The sequence below is a fragment of the Crocuta crocuta genome, unplaced genomic scaffold (genome assembly GCF_008692635.1).
Source record: "Crocuta crocuta isolate KB4526 unplaced genomic scaffold, BGI_CrCroc_1.0 scaffold41, whole genome shotgun sequence".
Classification (NCBI taxonomy): domain Eukaryota; kingdom Metazoa; phylum Chordata; class Mammalia; order Carnivora; family Hyaenidae; genus Crocuta; species Crocuta crocuta.
In genome coordinates, this window is record NW_027529428.1 from 11,223,747 (window position 1) to 11,242,444 (window position 18,698).

Genomic DNA, 18,698 nt, shown 5'->3' on the forward strand with positions numbered 1-18,698 from the left:
CGGGCACTTACACGGAGCCAACCTGACAGCTCCCGCCGGGGTGGAAACCCGCGATCCCCTCGCACCGGCATCTCCGGCGCAAATCCCGCCGGGGCTCCGCTCCTCCTCGTTGTCCGCGCGGCCGACCAGTCCTCGGACCCGAAACCCGGGCTGCGGGAGGGCCGGCCCGCGGGGCCCACCCCTTTGTCCCTCCTCCCGCCGCCCGCCCCCCGCCGGAGCCCAGCCCCNGAGCCGGAGAAGCGCGGGGGGCCGCCGGCCAGTCTGTCCCGGGGCGCTTCCTTTGCGGTCGCGTGCGCCTCCAGGACGAACCCGTTTTGGAGAGGTTTGCTGCGCCCCTTTAGCGCCTTCCGAAAGGAAGAAGAGGGGAAGCCCCAAAATTGTGTGTCCTGGCGGGAGGCCTGCCCAGCCAGCCAGCACGCACACGGCACTGCAGCCCACGTTTCTCAGCTCCACAACGGATTACCGGAATTCCGAGGCTACTGGCATGTTGGTGCTACAGAAAAGATGACTTTTGAGGAAAATACACCCCAGGTTTATCTCTTTATCCCATTTCCAATACCTCCAGTAAGAACATTGGAACGCCTCTCCCATCCTCAGCTTTTAAAAGGTTACCAGGAGCTCACAGATGCTTATCCACGCAGGATTCATCAGGACATTTACTCGTTTTAGAGTCTTCTCCGTACGAAGAACCGCGCAAGAGCTTCCTTATTTTAGAGGCATGTAAATTATTGGGAGACTCGAAACAGGTATCCTGATTAAAAGTATAACTTTGGGTTTAAAATTTAAGGGAACCGCGCTGTAAAAGAAAAAAAAAGTGTGGACCACCTAGCCCCTCCCTTGAAACTGCTTTCCCTTAAGGCAAAACTCGGCCGAGGCTCACAAGGAGGAGGTGAAAGGTAAAATGTCCGGTCTGACCCGCTGACGAGATGCAGATGCTAGGCGCTCTCCCCGAAAAGTTGCTTCACTTCCTGCCTAATCAAAACAAGTTTGGCAGTTTATGTGGAAAAACAAGCCCAGCAGATGCCTCTCTAAAAGTGTGAGGCTTCTGGCCTCCTTTGGGGTAGCTAAGTGCATGCTTCTGGATAAGAAAACATTGTGAGTGACGTTTCCCACTTGCCTTCAAGCCTCCAGACTCAGACGTTTGAGTGGTATTCCTGGTGTAAGGGGTTACTCCCCTGACCTAAGCTCCGATTTAAAAAATATTTCCCAAATTAGGTAGTGCCAACAAACAATGACAATGATAGCGTTTGTGAACTGGTCACACCTTAGTAATGTGAGCTGATTCATTAGCATTTAAAAAGGAAGAAAGGAATCCACAGAGTAGTACTTAACATCTGCAGAACGATTTCCTTTTTCTCTCTAGAGAGGCGCTGCTCAATATAACCACTTCTCACATATGGGTATTCAATACATTTTATTTTAAATTAACTAAAATTAGGGATTCAAAATTTAAAAGCTTCCAGGGGCGCCTGGGTGGCTCAGTTGGTTGAGCATCAGACCGGCTCAGGTCATGATCTCACGGTTCAGGAGTTCGAGCCCCACAGTGGGCTTTGTGCTGACAGCTGGAGGTTGGTTCAGAGTCTTTGTCTCCCTCTCTCTCTCTCTCTGCCTCTCTCCTGCTCACACTCTCACCCTCTCAAAATAAATAAGTAAACATTAAAAAAAATTTTAATAAATTTAAAGGAAATGAAAATTTCAGACTAATGTGTCACATGAGTCACATTTCCAGTGCTGAATAGCCACATGCAGCTAATGGCTTCCATATTGGACAGTGCAGATATAGAATATTTCTACCATTGCCGAAAGTTCTATTGGTCTACGCTGCTCCAAATAATGAAATAGTCTTATAGTAGAAATACTATTCTTCTGACACAATGACTGACATAGAGTAACAATAAATAGTTGCTGAAAGGCATGTTCAGTGAGCATGCTAGTATTGCTGCTGGCAGTTATAAATAGAACTTTTTGGAAAGACAGTAGGACATATTTTTCATATGTGGGTTGCACATTTGAACCCCACTCCTAGAATGTGTTTCTCCAAAGAACTTCTATCAATTACCGAACAACTTCTATCAAGCCAGATCCCCTGATAAAAGATTAAGCTCTCACCTCTTAAGCTCTCACCTCGGGGAGCTCAGTCCCTTACAGCAGATGATCAGTAAATAATAAGAGACCGCAAAGGCGCTGAAACGCCTGGGGCATTCTGGGGACTTCGGGGAGGGGTTCTTCACCCAGACTGGGGGGATGGGGTTTAGGGAAGGCTTTACATACATGGAGACACTGACAGGAATGGACTTGTGAGAGGAAAAGAGGAGAAAAGCTTTCCAGGTGAAGGGAATAGATACAAGTGGAGAAACAAGGAATGAAGAGACCAGACTTGCCCTGCAGTGCCAGAAGGTGAGGTTGCCCAGGCAAGCAGGGTCTGTATCCTGCTGTGAACACAGTGGGAGTGGGATTAGCATTGGCATTTTGTAAAGATAGTTCTGTCAGCTTCTGGAGAAAGATGAATCTGGCAGGTGGGATTGGATGGGAGGGGAGTCAGTAAGAATGAGAAGACCAGCCAAAAATGCATTTTTGTGGGAACGCAGGTGAGAGACGACATGGCTATCGGGTTAGGCAGTGTTCGGGTTAGGCAGTGTTCGACAACACAGAGCCAATTCTAGAGAAATTAAGGGAATGCAATCCGCAGGCTGGTGGACTGATTAGATATGATGTAAGAAAGAGGGAAGTGAGTCTAAGGTGACTCTCAGGTTTCTGGCTTAACTAAGTACCTGACGATATCTCCACCAAAACAGAGAATGCAGGAGTGGGAGCATATCTTGGGAGGGGCTCGAAGAACCACAGTGAGTTTAGTTAAGGACTGACAGAGCCTCATGGGCTATGGGTCATCAAGGTGGAGATGTTCAAGTATCTACTATGCACTAGTCATGGAGTATTTGGGTAGAGAGCTCTGGGATGGAGGAAGAGATTTGAAAATGTCAATGTATCAAGAAAGCTGAAGTCAGCGGAGGAAGTGAGACTGAATATTCAGACACACTATGGATTGAAGCAACAGAGGATTAAAGAGAGCACCCATCCAGCCTGTTTTCATAATAATCTTTATTGTGACAGGCAAAAAAAAAAAAAAATAGGACCCATATCTGGGAATGCCAATATTTAGGGGGAAAGCTCAAGTCCCGAAAGCAGAGACTAAAGAGGAACTGTCAGAAAGGGAAGAAAAACCTCTCTCGAACACTGTCCACAAGGTCAAAGGAAGAATGATTTTCAAGAAAGGGAATATAGCCGACAACATTCACCCATGTGGAGGTCCATTAAGATCAGAACAGGAGATGCTCACCAAGCGGAGGACCAGCCCTCAGCCTGACCAGAGCTGCTTCAATGGGAAGATGAGACTGGAGGGTGGATTCCAGTGGCCGACTGGGAGGTGAGGCACTTCATGGTAGGCCAGTTCATCATAACATCAACGTCCAACCATAGAGGGCTGTTAAATTACAGCCAGTCAACTGAATTGGCACAGCAAGCTATCATTTAAAATTACAGCAAGTGTATCCAGCAACAAGGAGAATAATGTTATAATCACCAATGAAAAAGAACACAGATCTTATCTATCCTATGATGACAATGAAGAAATTATGAAAAACATATAAACGAATTGGAAAGCAAATGGGAACCTGACTGATGACAGAATAGGACTGTGTGTATTTCTCTTTTTAAACTAGTTATTGTCTGTGCCATGCTTTTTGTGGGTTGGACAATTTTTCAGTATTTTTAGGATGCATTACTACGTATAAAATCTTTGTACTAAGTTGGTCAGAAGATCTCAAATCAATATGATACACACTTTTAATAGATTTGTTCAAGAATGTCACAATTTGGGGGCGCCTGGGTGGCTCAGTTGATTAAGCGTCTGACTTCGGCGCAGGTCATGATCTCACTGTTTGTGGGTTTGAGCCCCGCATCAGGCTCTGTGCTGATAGCTGACAGGCCTGGAGCCTGTTTCAGATTCTGTGTCTCCCTCTCTCTGACCCTCCCCTGCTAGCGCTGTCTCTCTCTGACTCTCAAAAATAAATAAACATTTAAAAGAAAATAACGTCACAATTTAGATATATATACACACACACGTATGTACATATACACACATACATAAAGACATAGACATATACATGTATATATATATTCAGGTCATGATCTCATGGTTTGAGTTTGAGTACCTATTGGGCTCTGTGCTGACAGCGCAGAGTCTGCTTTAGATTCTCTGTCTCCTCCCACTTCTCTCTCCACTTCCCCCTGCTTGCAGGCTCCCTCTCTCAAAAATAAACATTTGAAAAGTTTACAGGTTAACTGAGCAGTTTAATTGACTTGTATGCAGAATGGCAGACTGGAATCACAGAGACACTTTCTCGCAACAAACATTTCCAGAAGTCCTCCCCCTCTCCCTGCCCCCGCCCCCCACTCCTGGCCCTGGGGTAGATACAGAAAAGATAAAGATGACACATACTGGGGGGGTTGCTCAAAGTGTGATGAAGACAAAACCAAGTAAACAAATGATGACAAGGTGGGAGAGTTGCTCAAGTACAGGAATGACTAACACGCGGAGGTAGCAGTTAAAACTCTGCCCCAGGGAGGGGCACCTTTTGGGAGAACAGACCTGGCCTTTCCCCACCTCACCTGTTGTGGCCTCATCTCTGCCACCGTCTCCCACCCTTCTCAGTCCAAACAGCCTTCCCAGTAACCTCACATGTTCACATGAAGGACTCCCCTAAGCACCCACCACAGGCCCTAAAACAGCATTTAGGAGAGAGGCATCAAAAGTCCTGCTCTGCCCCTCATTCCTTCACTTTTACTTGTTTAATGTTATTCCCAAAGTTTGTTAAAGTACTCTTTTTGCCGGAAGGGGGGAGGAAGGGTCAGGGTGACTAGCTACCTAAATGCCTAGTTAAAGCACTGATACCTATATATGGAACTGCTTCTAGTACCATATAGTCCTGCATGACCCACCAAGCCCCATAGACAGCCTTCTGATTGAGACTCTCCTCACTGCAATCTATGATGGTTCTATAAATATGATACAACAAAACAAACTTGACTCTAAGTGTAACGGTCATAGGTTTACACACAGTGCAGAGAGCAAATTATATTCAAGCTAGCCTTTAGCACTTAGAATCCTACAAACAGATGAGTGCATTATAATCCACTAGAAGAATCCCCAGGTTCACCTCAGCCTTTGGGGCAACTCAAGATTCCTGCTTTACCTTTGGAAGCACTGTGTTTCTAGTTTCCCGCCAAGTACTACAAATCCCGTCTTCAGGATCGTTCCCATAGCTTAATATTATGTAGGAAGAGCAGAAAGCTGCCTCTACTTTGCCACTTTCCTGACCATCCAGACGTCTACGTGTTAGTGTCTCAAAGGTCACTGCCAATTTTTACATAGACATTCTTCTGTCCAGGAAATGGTAAGTGCAGTGTAACACTATTTACCTTGTTCCATAGTTAAGAAAACTGTTTTCAGTTTTGTTCATTTTTTTTTAGACCACTGAGTTTCTTTCAAAAAAAATTAATAATAAGATGCCAATTATAAAGCATTCGAAACAGTTCAGAAAAACACAAATAAATGTAAAAATCATCTAATATCCTAGTCAGCTTCAAAATTAGGTGGCCATTCCAGACATATGCACAGATACAGATAAAAGGCTAATTAGGAGACTACTCCAGAGACCAGAAAAATTTAAACAAAAACAAGTTTTACTACAGGCCTGTTTTAATTTAAAAATAGTAAATAAAATTCTATTTGATATTGACAGAAAAAAAAGAAAATTGAATAAAACAACCCAACCCTCATGAACACAAGTAAATGTTTCTTCAACATGATATTTATCCACAAAAGATCATCTAAAGAGAAAAGATCAACTCCCCTCCCGAAAAAAATCTTCAGTAGTGAGTTTCCAAAGACACTTCTAAAACATGAAGAGATTAGTGTTTTATTTATGAAAAATCACGTTTTAATTTTTGAAAGTTCCTCTTCCTCCAGGACTTGCCTCTTTGCTGTCTCCCTGTATCCAATCCTCCCATCCAGCCTTCCCGGCAGCCAGAATGATCTTTTAATGAATCAAATCAGATCTCATAACTCTGTGCCTTTAAACCCTCAAAAGGGCACCAACCCAGGCTTCCTGCCATGGCCTCATTACAGGCTGAATGTGTGGGTCTCCCTCAGCACCCCCCCCCCCACAAAGGGCTTGAAGCCTTAACCCCCAATGTGGTGGTATCTGGCTATGGGCCTTTGGGAGCGAATTAATTTGGTTTAGATTAGGTCATGAGAGTAGGAGCCTCACGAGATGGGATTTGTGGTCTCATAAGAGGAAGAGAGAGATCTCTCTCCAGGCTCAAGCTCCTAGGAAAGACCATGTGAGGACCCACAGAGAAGGCAGCTGTCTACCAGCCAGGAGGAGGGCCCCCACCAAGAACCAGATCTGTCAGCACCTTGGTCTTGGACTTCGTAGTCCCCAGAACTGTGAGAAGTAAATGTCCGTTGTTTAAACCACCCAGCTATTATTTGTTCTAGAGCCCAAGCTGGCTAAGACAGCCTCCAAGCCTGCTGCCTCCGCCCAACCCAGCTCATCCTGCTCTCTCCCAAGCTCAGGTCCCGGAGCCACGCTGGCCTTTCTTTGTGGCTCTTGAGATCCTGGCCAAGCGCATTTCTGCCCCAGAGCCTTTGTTTGAGCTTCCCTGCCTGGACCACAGTGCCAGCTTCTGCTTAGATTTCTCTTTCTTTCTAAAGCAGGAAGCATCCCTTGAGGTGGCAACCAGGAAGTGATGGCCTCAGGAGAGAGTCAAGTTTAAGTTAAAGCAGGACATGGAGGCCAGCTGAGTGCTTTGCTTCTGGCGGCAAAGTGAGTGAAGCGAGCGTTTCAGAGAGCAGAGTGCAGGGGTATAAAAAGGCAGGGGCGGGCGGTGGTCTCAGGGCGCTAAGGGAAGCTGAGGGAGGCACCACAGCAGGGAGGGAGGGGAGCCCAAGACAGCAAAGGACCCTAGTATCCACAGCTCTCCCTTCTTAACTTTATTATTATTATTACTCTTGGTAACACATCGGTAGGGATGTTGTTATTACCACAACGAAAAGATGTCAGAGTGAGCACAAAAGTGACAAAAACAATAGTCGTACTGGAAGGAAAGTACTCTCGGTTCTCAGCGCATGGTGGCTTTCAGTTCACTCTCTTCTCTTTCCGCCATTGGCACAAAATCCAAACCCGGCCATGATCCTGAGCATGCTGAGGTCAGCTGGCCACAGAACTGACGGAAGAATTCACTGTGCACCTCAGAGTCAGCTGCGACTGGATGGGTTAGGTGTCCAGGGGGGCCCGGGTCTGGTGCTGGGAGAGTGCTGGGGGGCATCGTGGTGCCAGGCTGCCCACGTGCGGGCTCCCAGGACACTCATAAGGGGACGGTTCGAGCATGCTCTGGCCAACAAGCAAGGTCAAAGTGTCCTCACCCTGACCGACGGGACTGAGACAGAGCTGCAGGCCTGGAGATCCTAGGAGCACCTTCTGAAGCACAGTTTGGTCTAGACAGGCCCTTCTGGGGAGCGTGCTCCATGCTGCAGAGGGTCCTCCCCTGGCGGGGTGTCCAGGGGTGTCCTGCTTACACTGCACAGTATACAAAATCCACACTCTTTTCAGGGACAGATGCCACTTATTAACCCTCAATTGAAAACCAGCAACAGGATGCCTGGGGGGCTCAGTGGGCTGAGCATCTGACTTCAGCTCAGGTCATGATCTCAACGGTTCTTGAGTACAAGCCCTGCGTCAGGCTCTGTGCTGACAGCTCAGAGCCTGGAGCCTGCTTCGGATTCTGTCTCCCTCCGTCTCTGCCCCTCCTGCTCATGCTCTGTGTCTCTCTCTCTCAAAACACACACACACACACACACACACACACAACCAGCAACAACAAGATGTGCCAGGCTGGCTCGGTCAGTAGAGCTGAGCAGCTCTTGATCTTGGGTCTGTGAGTTCCAGCCCCAGGCTGGGGGGCGGGGATATAGAGATTACTCAAAAATAAAATCTTAATACAACGACAACAAATAAAGCGTGATAAACAAAGATTGATTAAAAGCATATCACGTGCCAAAACTCTCTCAAACACTGTTGTAACTCATTTCACGCAAAGCCGCACAGGGCCCGCATATCTTTGGTATGTTTGGTATTACTGCTGTGCTTCAGCAACAAGGAAACTGCACTTCCAAGGGGGGAAAGCAGCTGTTGCCCAAGGTTGTCATCCAGCAGAAGCGGGGGAGGCCCCAGACACAGGCCTGTGGGACTGAAGCTCATCATCATGACTGCTCTCCGGCCCCCAGCCACGTTCACTGTCTCCACTACAAACAATGCACCAGGTCAGGTCAGGTCAGGGCCTTTGCCATTGGTACTGTGGTTTTCTTTCCTGAACAGAACGCAGGAGGGTTTCTGCGGAACAAGGGTTGAAGGATCATGTTTGTTAAACTCCTGCTGCACAGTTTTCAAAGGTAAATTCCACAGCTCTGTTCTCCACCCATTCAAGATGCAGAAAGGAAAGAAGGTGAAGGGAAGAAGGTGGCCATGAGAGCACCGCTCTTGCAAGGAAGCAGGAGGCCAAGAAGGTGGCCAATCCCTGTTTGAGAAAAGGCCCAAGAATTTTGGCATCGGACAAGACACCCAGCCCAAAAGGGACCTCACCTGCTTTGTCAAATGGCCCCGTGACATCCGGCTCTTCTCTCTAAATGTGTAATCTGCCCCCCTGCCCCGAGATTAACCTTGTACCACCAAACAGCTGCTCAGCTGCTTAGGCTGCCTCCAGATGCAGACCAGAGACCAAGCAAGGGAAGCAGCAGAGACTGTTGATCTGGATTAAGGAGAAAGCTGCCAGCAAAGGGGATGTCCCCACTAAGAGGCCACCTGTGCCCACCTTAGTGGAAAACAGGCTCAGCTGATAGTGACTGCACTGTGGATCCCACTGTGTGTGCTGTGGATGCCACTGAGCAGGCCTCCTCCCTGCATGCCCGCTGTCCTAACATGGGGGCTCCCCACTGCATCATCAAGGAGAAGGCCAGGCTGTGGCGTCTGGTCCACGGGAAGACCCGCATCGCTGTCACCTCCACACAGGTTAACTCAGAAGACCAAGGTGCTCGGGGCTGATCTAGTGGAAGCCATTAGGTCCAACTACAATGACAGAAATGATGAGATCTGCTGCCACCGGGAAGGCAACTTCCTGGGTCGGGTGGCTCATAGTTCTTACCCAGCTGGAACAGGCAAAAACCAAAGAGCCAGCCACCAATCTGGACTCCGAGCACGCTGTTAAATTCTCTGAAAAAAAAAAAGTAATAAAACGTTCTCTTTAAAAAAAAAAAAAAAGGTAAATGTCATCTGACTCCAGCCTCGAGCTAGTTTAGTGAGAATCCTTGATGCAAATGTGATCTGGCATCTAACTGAACTTCGGAGCACCCACTCACTCCCTAAACAAGTGCTTTGAGAAAAACAAAAAACTTCAATAGGTTAAAAACGGGCCAGGTAAAAAGGCTCTCATCTCACAGGTTAGGGAGGGAATCTGAGGTGAGAGAGGCCCCAGGGACCGTCGCATGAGACACAGGTCCTCCCGGGAACCAGAGGGGCCTCTGGCAACTCGTGAATTGCTTTAAAAAATTATCACCAGAACCCTCCAGCCCCAAGAATTCAGGATCCCCTATCAGCCCAGATTAAAGTAGCTGAAGAGTCTCCTAGATTTTCAAAGACTTCTCAGATCTGAAAGGGGCCTTTAGAAAAGCACGGGGAGCAGACGTTTTTCCAGGGCAGTCAGGAAGAGAGCTCAGTCTCTGGAACAAAGGAAGCAGGGCCTGGGAAAGGACTTCCAAGGAAGCGTTCAATCACACTTGAAGACCAGGCTAACAAATTACGCTCCTATGGGACTTCTGCTAAATTTCCCTGTTGACAAGAATTACCTGAGGCATCCCAGGTCCCTCCCTGAAATGCTGGGGGGAGGGGGGAGTGTCTGAGATGGGGCGGGGGAGTGGATGTTTTGACCATGTACCCCCCCTCCCAGTCTCATTATCAGGGAGGTCTGGGAAATTCTGCAAAGAAACTTGTTTCAATGCTCGGACACAAGACAGAAAGATCACAATTTTGAAGGCAGATAAAACATTCGAAAAGGCAAGAAAATCATCATCTCTGTTTGCAAACTGTTGTCTTTGGTTTGCAAAGGAAAGGATCTGGTCCTATCATTCTTTTCAGTATATTTCTTTACATATATATTTGCATATACACCTCTCGTTTGTATTTCAATTGTCTTTCTATACATGGTACTTGTTTATTTACCCAAACCATACTGTAGATCATTTAAAAAGTAGCAAAATATAACTAAATTGTCACCATCCAGAGAGCAAACCACTGTTATAACTGTATGAATATTCTTCCGGGTACCTGTATGTAGGTACCATGCACAACTTTGTACATCTGGGGCCATACTAGGTATGTGCTTTTGCTACCTTTATAAGAACATACATAAAAATGTTGCTTGACTATTTTTTCGTGGCAATACAGATTTATATCATGTGTCTATCTGTATAAGAGTCCATTTGTACGAATGTACTATCATATGCTCAATAAATACTTTTATTTGAAGTTCTTTTTTAAAAACTGGTATAGAGGACAAGGAAAAAAATCAGATGAATGAAATTCCTAAGATTTATTTCATATATAATGAGGAAGTAAGATGCTTATAAAACTCAAGCAGAATTTATAAGACAGGTAGAGAGAGGGTACATACTAGGTTAGTAAGCTATAAGATGTGTTAAACAGAATAAATGGAGCATTTGTATATTAAATATAAATCAAAAGACTTAAACAAATTATAGTGTTGGGGCGCCTGGCTGGCTCAGTCGGTTAAGCATCCAACTTTAGCTCATGTCATGATCTCATGGTTCGTGGGTTCGAGCCCCGCATAGGGCTCTGTGCTGACAGCTCAGAGCCTAGAGCCTGCTTTGCATTCTGTATCTCCCTCTCTCTCTGCCCCTGCCCTAGTTGTGTTCTCTCTCTCAGAAATAAATTAAAAAACTTAAAAAAAAACATAAACAAATATCAGTGTTACTTAGAGAAGGACAAAATAAATCTTACATAGTAATAATATTTAATAAAACACTGGTAAGTTCAATAAATAACTAACTTATAATTGTATTTATTTAGATATAAAATACAATAATATATTTTATAACCCATAATTTATTTTTAAAAAGATTTCTTATTTAACAAAATACTGATACTATATAATAAACCCCAGTTCGTGTTATGTCCAGATTGACAATTATGTCATCCTTAAATTGACCACCTATTGGCGACATTCCTTATGTGCAATTCTGGCTCCTCAGAGATATCATGGACTCACCCCATTACATGGGCTTAGAAAAGCCAGCTGAAGGTGAAAACTTGGAACTTTTACTTCTGTGGGATTGGGAGCCGCTCCGCAGTCCTGTCTTCCCTGGGGCTCCTCCATCTATCTGAATGCTTGGGGAGCTCACACTAGCAGCACAGACCCGCCGCAGTAGTGCTCAGACTTTAGGACATCAGAAACTCCCAGAGGGCTTGTTAAAACAGATTCCTGGGTCGTGCCCCCGGAGTTTCTGCTTCAGTCGGTGTGGGGTGAGGCCCAGGAACATGCATTTCTAAACAGGTTCCCACCAGGCCATTCTCGGTTTCTCTCCCTCATCTAGTTTTCATCCTCCAGGTGCTAAAGGATTCTGATTGTTGTTCTAAGTCTTGGGTTAGAATCCCTCTTTCTTGTCACATTTATTATGCTGAGGTGAAGCCATCAGAAGAGACAAATTTAACTTTAAAGACTCTTTCAAAGCATGTTGACAGAGTTAATTATTTTAGTTAACTAGACTTAAGATGCGAAGCTGATTTTTTGAATATCAACAATAGTATTACAAATATCAATATCAATTATTAAGACTAACTATAATCAGGGCGCCTGGTGGCTCAATCAGTGAACCATCCACTCTCTCATCTCAGGTCATGATCTCACGGTTCGCAAGTTCAAGCCTCACATCGGACTCTCTGCTGTCAGCACAGAGCCCCCTTTGGATCCTCTGCCCCCAATCCCCGCCCTTTCCCCGCTTGTGCTCTCTGACTCAAAAATAAGCAAACATTAAAAAAAATAACTATAATCAAATAACTATGTATATTATTAAAGTCAACGATTTTTAAATATCAATATAATTATTATTAAGTGGGGGACATTCTGCCCAGGGTGTCCTGTCTAATCATGCTACGCAAGCAGATTACTTCCAAATGAGAACCAAACTCTGCCTGAACTAAAAACTGCTGTCACCAACCACTCTGTTCAAAAACGTGACAAAGTACCAATAACAGGGATCCAATGATGATACCCCTTCCAAGCAGAAGCTCGTTGCAAATTATTTATCTCAGTTTTAGCAGGTTAATGGGAATTGGGTTTCCTCTAGGACTCCCCACACAGCCACAGCACCAGGGGCCCGAATCAGGCAGCACACATGGCAGCATAACTGCTGATCACAAATAAGACTGAACTGGAACTCCCAGCCAGGGAAGAGCCTTGCCCATATACACTCCCTCAGGCAGTGCGGTGCCTAGTTCATAAGGACCCTGGAACCATTACTGGACCACTCAGTGGCTGGAATAGATGGAGGAGAAAGTGTTAGAAAGAACGGCAGGTGGCGGTGAGGAAAAGAGATAAGTACAGCAAATCCTTTTAAGAAATTTCGCTGTTGACAGATGTCCATTGACTGATGAATGGATAAAGAAGATGTGGTAAATATATTCTATGGACTATTACTCAGCCATCAAAAAGAATGAAATCTTGTCATTTGCAATGACATAGATGGAGCTAGAGTGTATTATGCTAAGTGAAATAAGTCCATCAGAGAAAGAAAAATACAGTATATGATTTCACTCATATGTGGAACTTAACAAACAACAGATAAACATGGGAAGGGCAGGGAGAGAAGAAAGGTAAATAAACCACAAGAGACTCTTAACAATAGAGAACAACCTGAGGGTTGATGGAGGGGTGTTGGGTGGAGGGATGGGCTAAATGGATGATGGGTACTAAGGAGGGCACTTGTGATGAGCACTGGATGTTGTATGTAAGTGACAAATCACTGAATTCTATTCCTAAAACCAATATTGCACAGATTGTTAACTAACCAAAATTTAAATAAATAAATGAATAAATAAACATACAAATAAATAAAATTTAAAAAGAAAAGAAATTTGGCTGTGAAAAGTAAGAGACCGGGCTCTGGGTTGGAGAGCACCTAGCCGTGTTCCCATACTTAGGTTCTGGATTCTCTTAAACATGCAGGAGTATCATTAAATTTCTGTTTCAGAACCTAGCTTGAGGATTACTCATCTATGTGGTATACTTAACAGTGTCCAGACATCTCAGATTTCCAGAGACAGGCCAGATGGCCACCACTTTGTCTTGTTGATTTCATGAGTAAACCACGCACTCTAATTTTTGTTTGGGAAAACATGTCAGTAGATAGCTAAAGCGTTCAAAAGTAAGAGCAAACCCTTCTTATTTTTATTTTTCTTCTGCTTCAGTGGTATACCAATTTCTCATGAAAGTTTGCTTGAATTGCTAAAATAACAAAGTCTTTTGATAAGTATTTAGAACATTTTAAATACTTACAGAGGAAAATATGGAATTATTGTGTGGATACCAACAGAACTACTATTTGTCTGAATCTTTATAGATAGACAAATAAGGTGCTTGAGTCCCTGAATGATGAAATAATTCCAAGTAAATGTACTTAAGAGTACAAGTTTAAGGGCTAACACAGTATTAACCATCATTTACAAACATTTGGCTGTTTAGGAAGGACATTAAGAATAGAATAGCTATATTCAGATAAACTGTGCATTTATAGATATTTAACATTTTAACAGCAGAAAGAGCACATCATCTTGAAAAAGATAGCCCCTTTCTTTCATGAATTTTAAATGTTTCATATGCTTTAATAACTTCCCACAGACAGGCCGGTAAGATATGGAAGAATATCTTATCCAGAAACCCAAGAACCAGAAACTAACAGGCTAGCAGCTTGGCGCCCTGGTCTCCACCCCAAAGGGCTCCTAAGGAACCTTGCGGAAACATGGCAGAAACAAAACACTAGAAGCCAGTGAAACACTAGATGACAGAACACAGCTATGAAGTCACAAGGTCTGGGTTTCAACAAGCCCTCGGTCTGCTAACTTCTTAGATTTAATCCATGGCCACTAGTCAACTGTTTCTGTCCTACAAAAATGGCAAATGTGGGGCGCCTGGGTGTCTCAGTTGGTTAAGCGTCCGACTTCAGCTCAGGTCATGATCTCACGGTTTGTGGGCTCGAGCCCCACGTCAGGCTCTGTGCTGACAGCCAGCTCATATCCTGGAGCCTGTCTTCAGATTCTGTGTCTGCCTCTCTCTCTGATCCTCCCGTGTTCCTGCTGTCTCTATCTTTCTCTCAAAAATAAAAAATTAAAAAAAAAAAAAGAAATGGCAAATGTGACTTGGGCACTTACCTAAGCCCTCTGAGCCTCCCTTTCTTCATCTGTAAAATGGTGTTATGGGTTATACTGTATCCCTACAACATTCATATGTTGGTCCTGACCCTCGTCACCTCAGAATGTGACCGTATTCGGAGACTGGGTCTTGACAGAGGTGATCAAGTCCAAGTGAGGTTTTCAGGATGGGTCCTAATCCATTGCAATGGTGTCTGGCCAAAAAGGGGCAATCTGGATGCAAAGATGGGCACACACAGAGGCAAAGACGTGCATCTAGAAGTCAAGGAGAGATGCCCAGAAGAGACAACCCTCTGGAGGAAACGCATCTGCCTGCAGCTTGATTTCACACTTCCAGCCTCCAGGACTGTGAGACAGTAAATCTCTGTTATTGAAGCCAGCTCATTTAAGGTCCTTTTTTGTGGCACCTCGAGGAAACCAGTACACGTCAGGAATATAGTAGGCCCTACACCTAGTATGAAAATCAAAAGAGACAATGCAGGGGCGCCTGGATGGCTCAGTCGGTTAAGCATCTGACTTCAGCATCAGGTCACCATCTCGTGGTCCGTGAGTTCAAGCCCCAAGTTGGGCTCTGTGCTGACAGCGTCAGATTCTGTGGCTCCCTCTCTCTCTCTACCCCTATCCCACTCATTTTCTGTTTCTCAAAAATAAACATTTAAAACAACTTTTAATTAAAACTGAAGTAAAAGAGACTGTGCCAATAAAACATTTATCACAGTCCCGCCTATGGGGAGCCCTCAAATAAACATGAAGCTTTCATTGTTTTTACTACAGCTCTGATACTTCACTTCATATCAGAATGGCAGCCAGATTCTCACCACACACAACTTTTCTTCTAGCCTGGCCCTGGGGTGTACAGTCTCTGCTCCCCGAGTTCCTTTTCCTCCTTTGCCCATGTGGCCAACAACTTTTCATCCTCCGGTTGCCTCTCAAATATCACCTCCCCCAAGAAGCCCCCCTCACTTAGTCACTGCCTCAGGGCTTCTGCTCACATAAACCAAAAGGCGGGGCAGAGGGGGGTGTTGTACAGCCTTTTCACACAGCAATGCAATTACTGATTCCAAGTCCCCCAAGTCCCTCAGGGATGAGCCTTTATATGCCTCCTAATTTCCCTCAGGTGCTGTGTGAGATGCTCATTAAAAGTTTGAGGAATCAATCCCTTCACCACAGGGAGGGAAACTGGCCACATAGACCGTCTATAAATACAAGCCCATGCTCTAAACCAGCTCTTAGAAGTGCTTTCTAGGTTAATGGTTCTCAAAAGTGTGGTCTGGAAACCGAGAATGGCCTGGCGGGAACTTGTTAGAAATGCATATTCCTGGGCTTCACCCCACACCGACTGAAGCAGAAACTGGGGGCACGACCCAGGAATCTGTTTTAACAAGCCCTCTGGGAGTTTCTGATGTCCTAAAGTCTGAGCACTACTGCGGCGGGTCTGTGCTGCTAGTGTGAGCTCCCCAAGCATTCAGATAGATGGAGGAGCCCCAGGGAAGACGGGACTGCGGAGGGGCTCCCAGGCGCACAGAAGGAAAAGTTTCAAGTTTTCACCTTCATCTGACTTTTCTAAACCCATGTAATGGGGTGAGTCCATGATAATTGTGAGGTATCTAAATTCCCTAACAATGAGAAGTCTGGGCCCAGACTCACATCCTTCCAGAAGGCTGATGATCAGAAACCTCAAGTCAAGGTCAAGAGTGGGCTCTGCAGGCACCCTCCTCCACCCAAAGGCACTGGATGCTAATGGGTCACAACAGTCTTGCTTCGGCAAACTTGGACAGCACCTAAAACTCCTCAACTCCAGGCACCCACCATCAGCGGACCACTAGCCCTAGAGAAAAATCTGCTACTATTCTGAGTTTAGGAGCTAAGTCTCCAAGCTCTGTAGAGTTAGTATAACTCTGTGTATACAGTCAGCTGTTACTGTAGGAATCTCACCAAGGTTGAGAGTCAGGATCTGTACGACCTTGGGGAAATCACTTAAAATCTGTGAATCTTGGTGTTTATTTGCAAAAGGGAGGTGATCGTAACACTTTTCCTCTCAGGGTTGTTCTGGGCTAAACAATCTGAGCGGAAGCACCTTGCTGAGTGCCAGGCAAATAAAACGCTCTTCATAAACGTTTGCTGGATCTGAAACTAAGGTGACAGGAGATGCTCTGGGAAAAATGGTCGCCACCCAAGCTCACCTGAGTCCAAGTCATTCCAAAAAGGCAAGCGTAAGTTTTTACACAGGAAAGGGCTCTATAACAAGGCTCTGACTTGGGAAAACAAATGGACGTCAAAGGACCTGTGGTCACTAGTACAGAGAATCAAAACAAAGAGCCTTTCCTCCTACAGACAATGCCTGCACGGTCCTCCTTTGCCACACTCCACGCCGCTCCTGCAATCATTCGGTCAAATCAAAAGATCCTACCCAGAAATCTAGTCTCAGGAAAAGTACTGGAGTCCCAGTGAGCATGTGCCTTCCTGTGCCTGGAAACTTTAAGAGCTCCACAGAGAACATCTTACCAAACAAAACCCGGACAGTTCAGTGGAAACTAAGGGCTCCCCCATGCAGGTGTCTCCATTTGGACAACTAGATTCCGACAAAGGCCTGGACATACACCTCTTTCCTGCTATACTTCAACTCATTCAGCTTCATACTGACACTCTCTTTTCACAGATGAAGGATCTGAAACCCAGAAATAATGAAGACATGTGCCCAAGATTATTCAAATAGAAGGCAGGAGCGCTGGGATTTGAACAGCCATCTGCCACCCTGCAGTGTCCTCTTCACAGTCTATTAAACCCCAGCCCTGACACATAGCTCGAATGCACCCAGGCAGGGGCCGCAAGCTTAAACAGGCAGGAATTACGAAACAAGCACATGAAAAAAATTCCAACCCCAGTCCAGCCACCACAGACTGGCCTATAATCAGGGGTTAAAGTGTAACTAAGAACAAATACATCCCAGCATCTGTCAAAATAAAATTTAATACCTCGTAAATCTCATTTAATTCCTACTTAAAACTGAATCAGTAAATAGATAATACTCACTCTTAGCTCTTTCGCTAAAAGCTTGTACATAATTAATCTTTGGAAGCCACTATGACCAGTTTCTTTAATATTTTCAGCAACGTGCTTACCACTCTTACATAATTCTGCTCCCTCAAAGATAGTGGAAAAAACATGATTTATCAGAATGACCTATCACCCCACACACTAACATACTCTGTTAGGCATTTATTCTCAACCACTGGACTTGGACTTAGATGCACCAGCCAGGAAAGACCTCAGTTAGTTCTCATCCAGCTGCAACAAAAGTTATACCATTTATTCAGACCATAAATGCAGGTATGATGCTTCTGGTTCCCTGGTAAATAAGACATTACAATTAAGTTTTCTCTGATATGGAACAGTTTCTCTATCAGCCACACTGAAAATGGTGGCCTCGACTACATCTAGGATGTGAAATAATTTACAAAACTTTAGGTGAGGAGAGCCAGTAGGCAGGTTGATGAGAGGAAAAATCAAGTACCTGGTACAGCAGGCTATCGGCCGGCACAGGTCTATACTTCGTGCAGTGCTCACTCCAGGAGGTACGGCCCGGGTACCAGTCCCACTCACAGGGAGATGACAGTAATGCAGCACTCCGCACCCTGAAAAAGACAGTGTGGTTAGAAATCCAACGCAGTCACTCCCAGCACCGTGAGATCCTGGGAAATGCACTGAAATTCACGTACTGTGCAATCCAGCCATTCATAACATGGCTTTTAATATATGCACAGTGTCGTGCAACCATTGCCATAATCCATTTTAGAACATTCTTATTACTTCAAGAAGGAAAGCGCGCACACCTCGGACCTTATCCTGCACTGCCCCGGTTCCCTCCCTCACTCCATACTAGCAACCACCAATTTAAGTTGTGTCCCTACAGTTTTACCAGTACAGGATACATCATAAACAAATGCACAAAATCCATGACCTTTGAGGGTGGCTCAGCTGGTTAAGCATCCAACTTAGGCTCAGGTCATGATCTCGTGGTTTATGAGTTGGAGCCCTACATCAATCCCAGTGCAGAGCCTGCCTGGGATTCTCTCTCTCCCCCACCCCCTCTATGCCTTCCCTACTTGCATGCCCACTCTCTCTCTCTAAAAACAAACT

The 18,698-nt window shown here is 45.3% G+C and overlaps 1 protein-coding gene across 5 annotated transcripts in view; it reads right to left on the reverse strand.

The window, feature by feature from the left end:
• TJP2 (tight junction protein 2) overlaps positions 1 to 18,193 on the reverse strand; it is a 93,914-nt gene extending 75,721 nt beyond the window's left edge. For 3 of the 5 annotated variants that reach the window (XM_077759411.1, XM_077759410.1, XM_077759409.1), the window contains exon 1: positions 18,073 to 18,193. Coding sequence is in view for 2 of the 5 variants with exons in the window: in XM_077759414.1 (XP_077615540.1) it covers positions 12 to 71 (60 nt within the window). In the remaining 3 variants the exon portion in view is untranslated. Of the gene's footprint in view, positions 1 to 11; positions 97 to 18,072 lie in introns of those variants that run through there. The other 2 variants (XM_077759414.1, XM_077759413.1) reach the window with 2 other exon arrangements.
• Between the last annotated feature and the right edge of the window lie 505 nt (positions 18,194 to 18,698).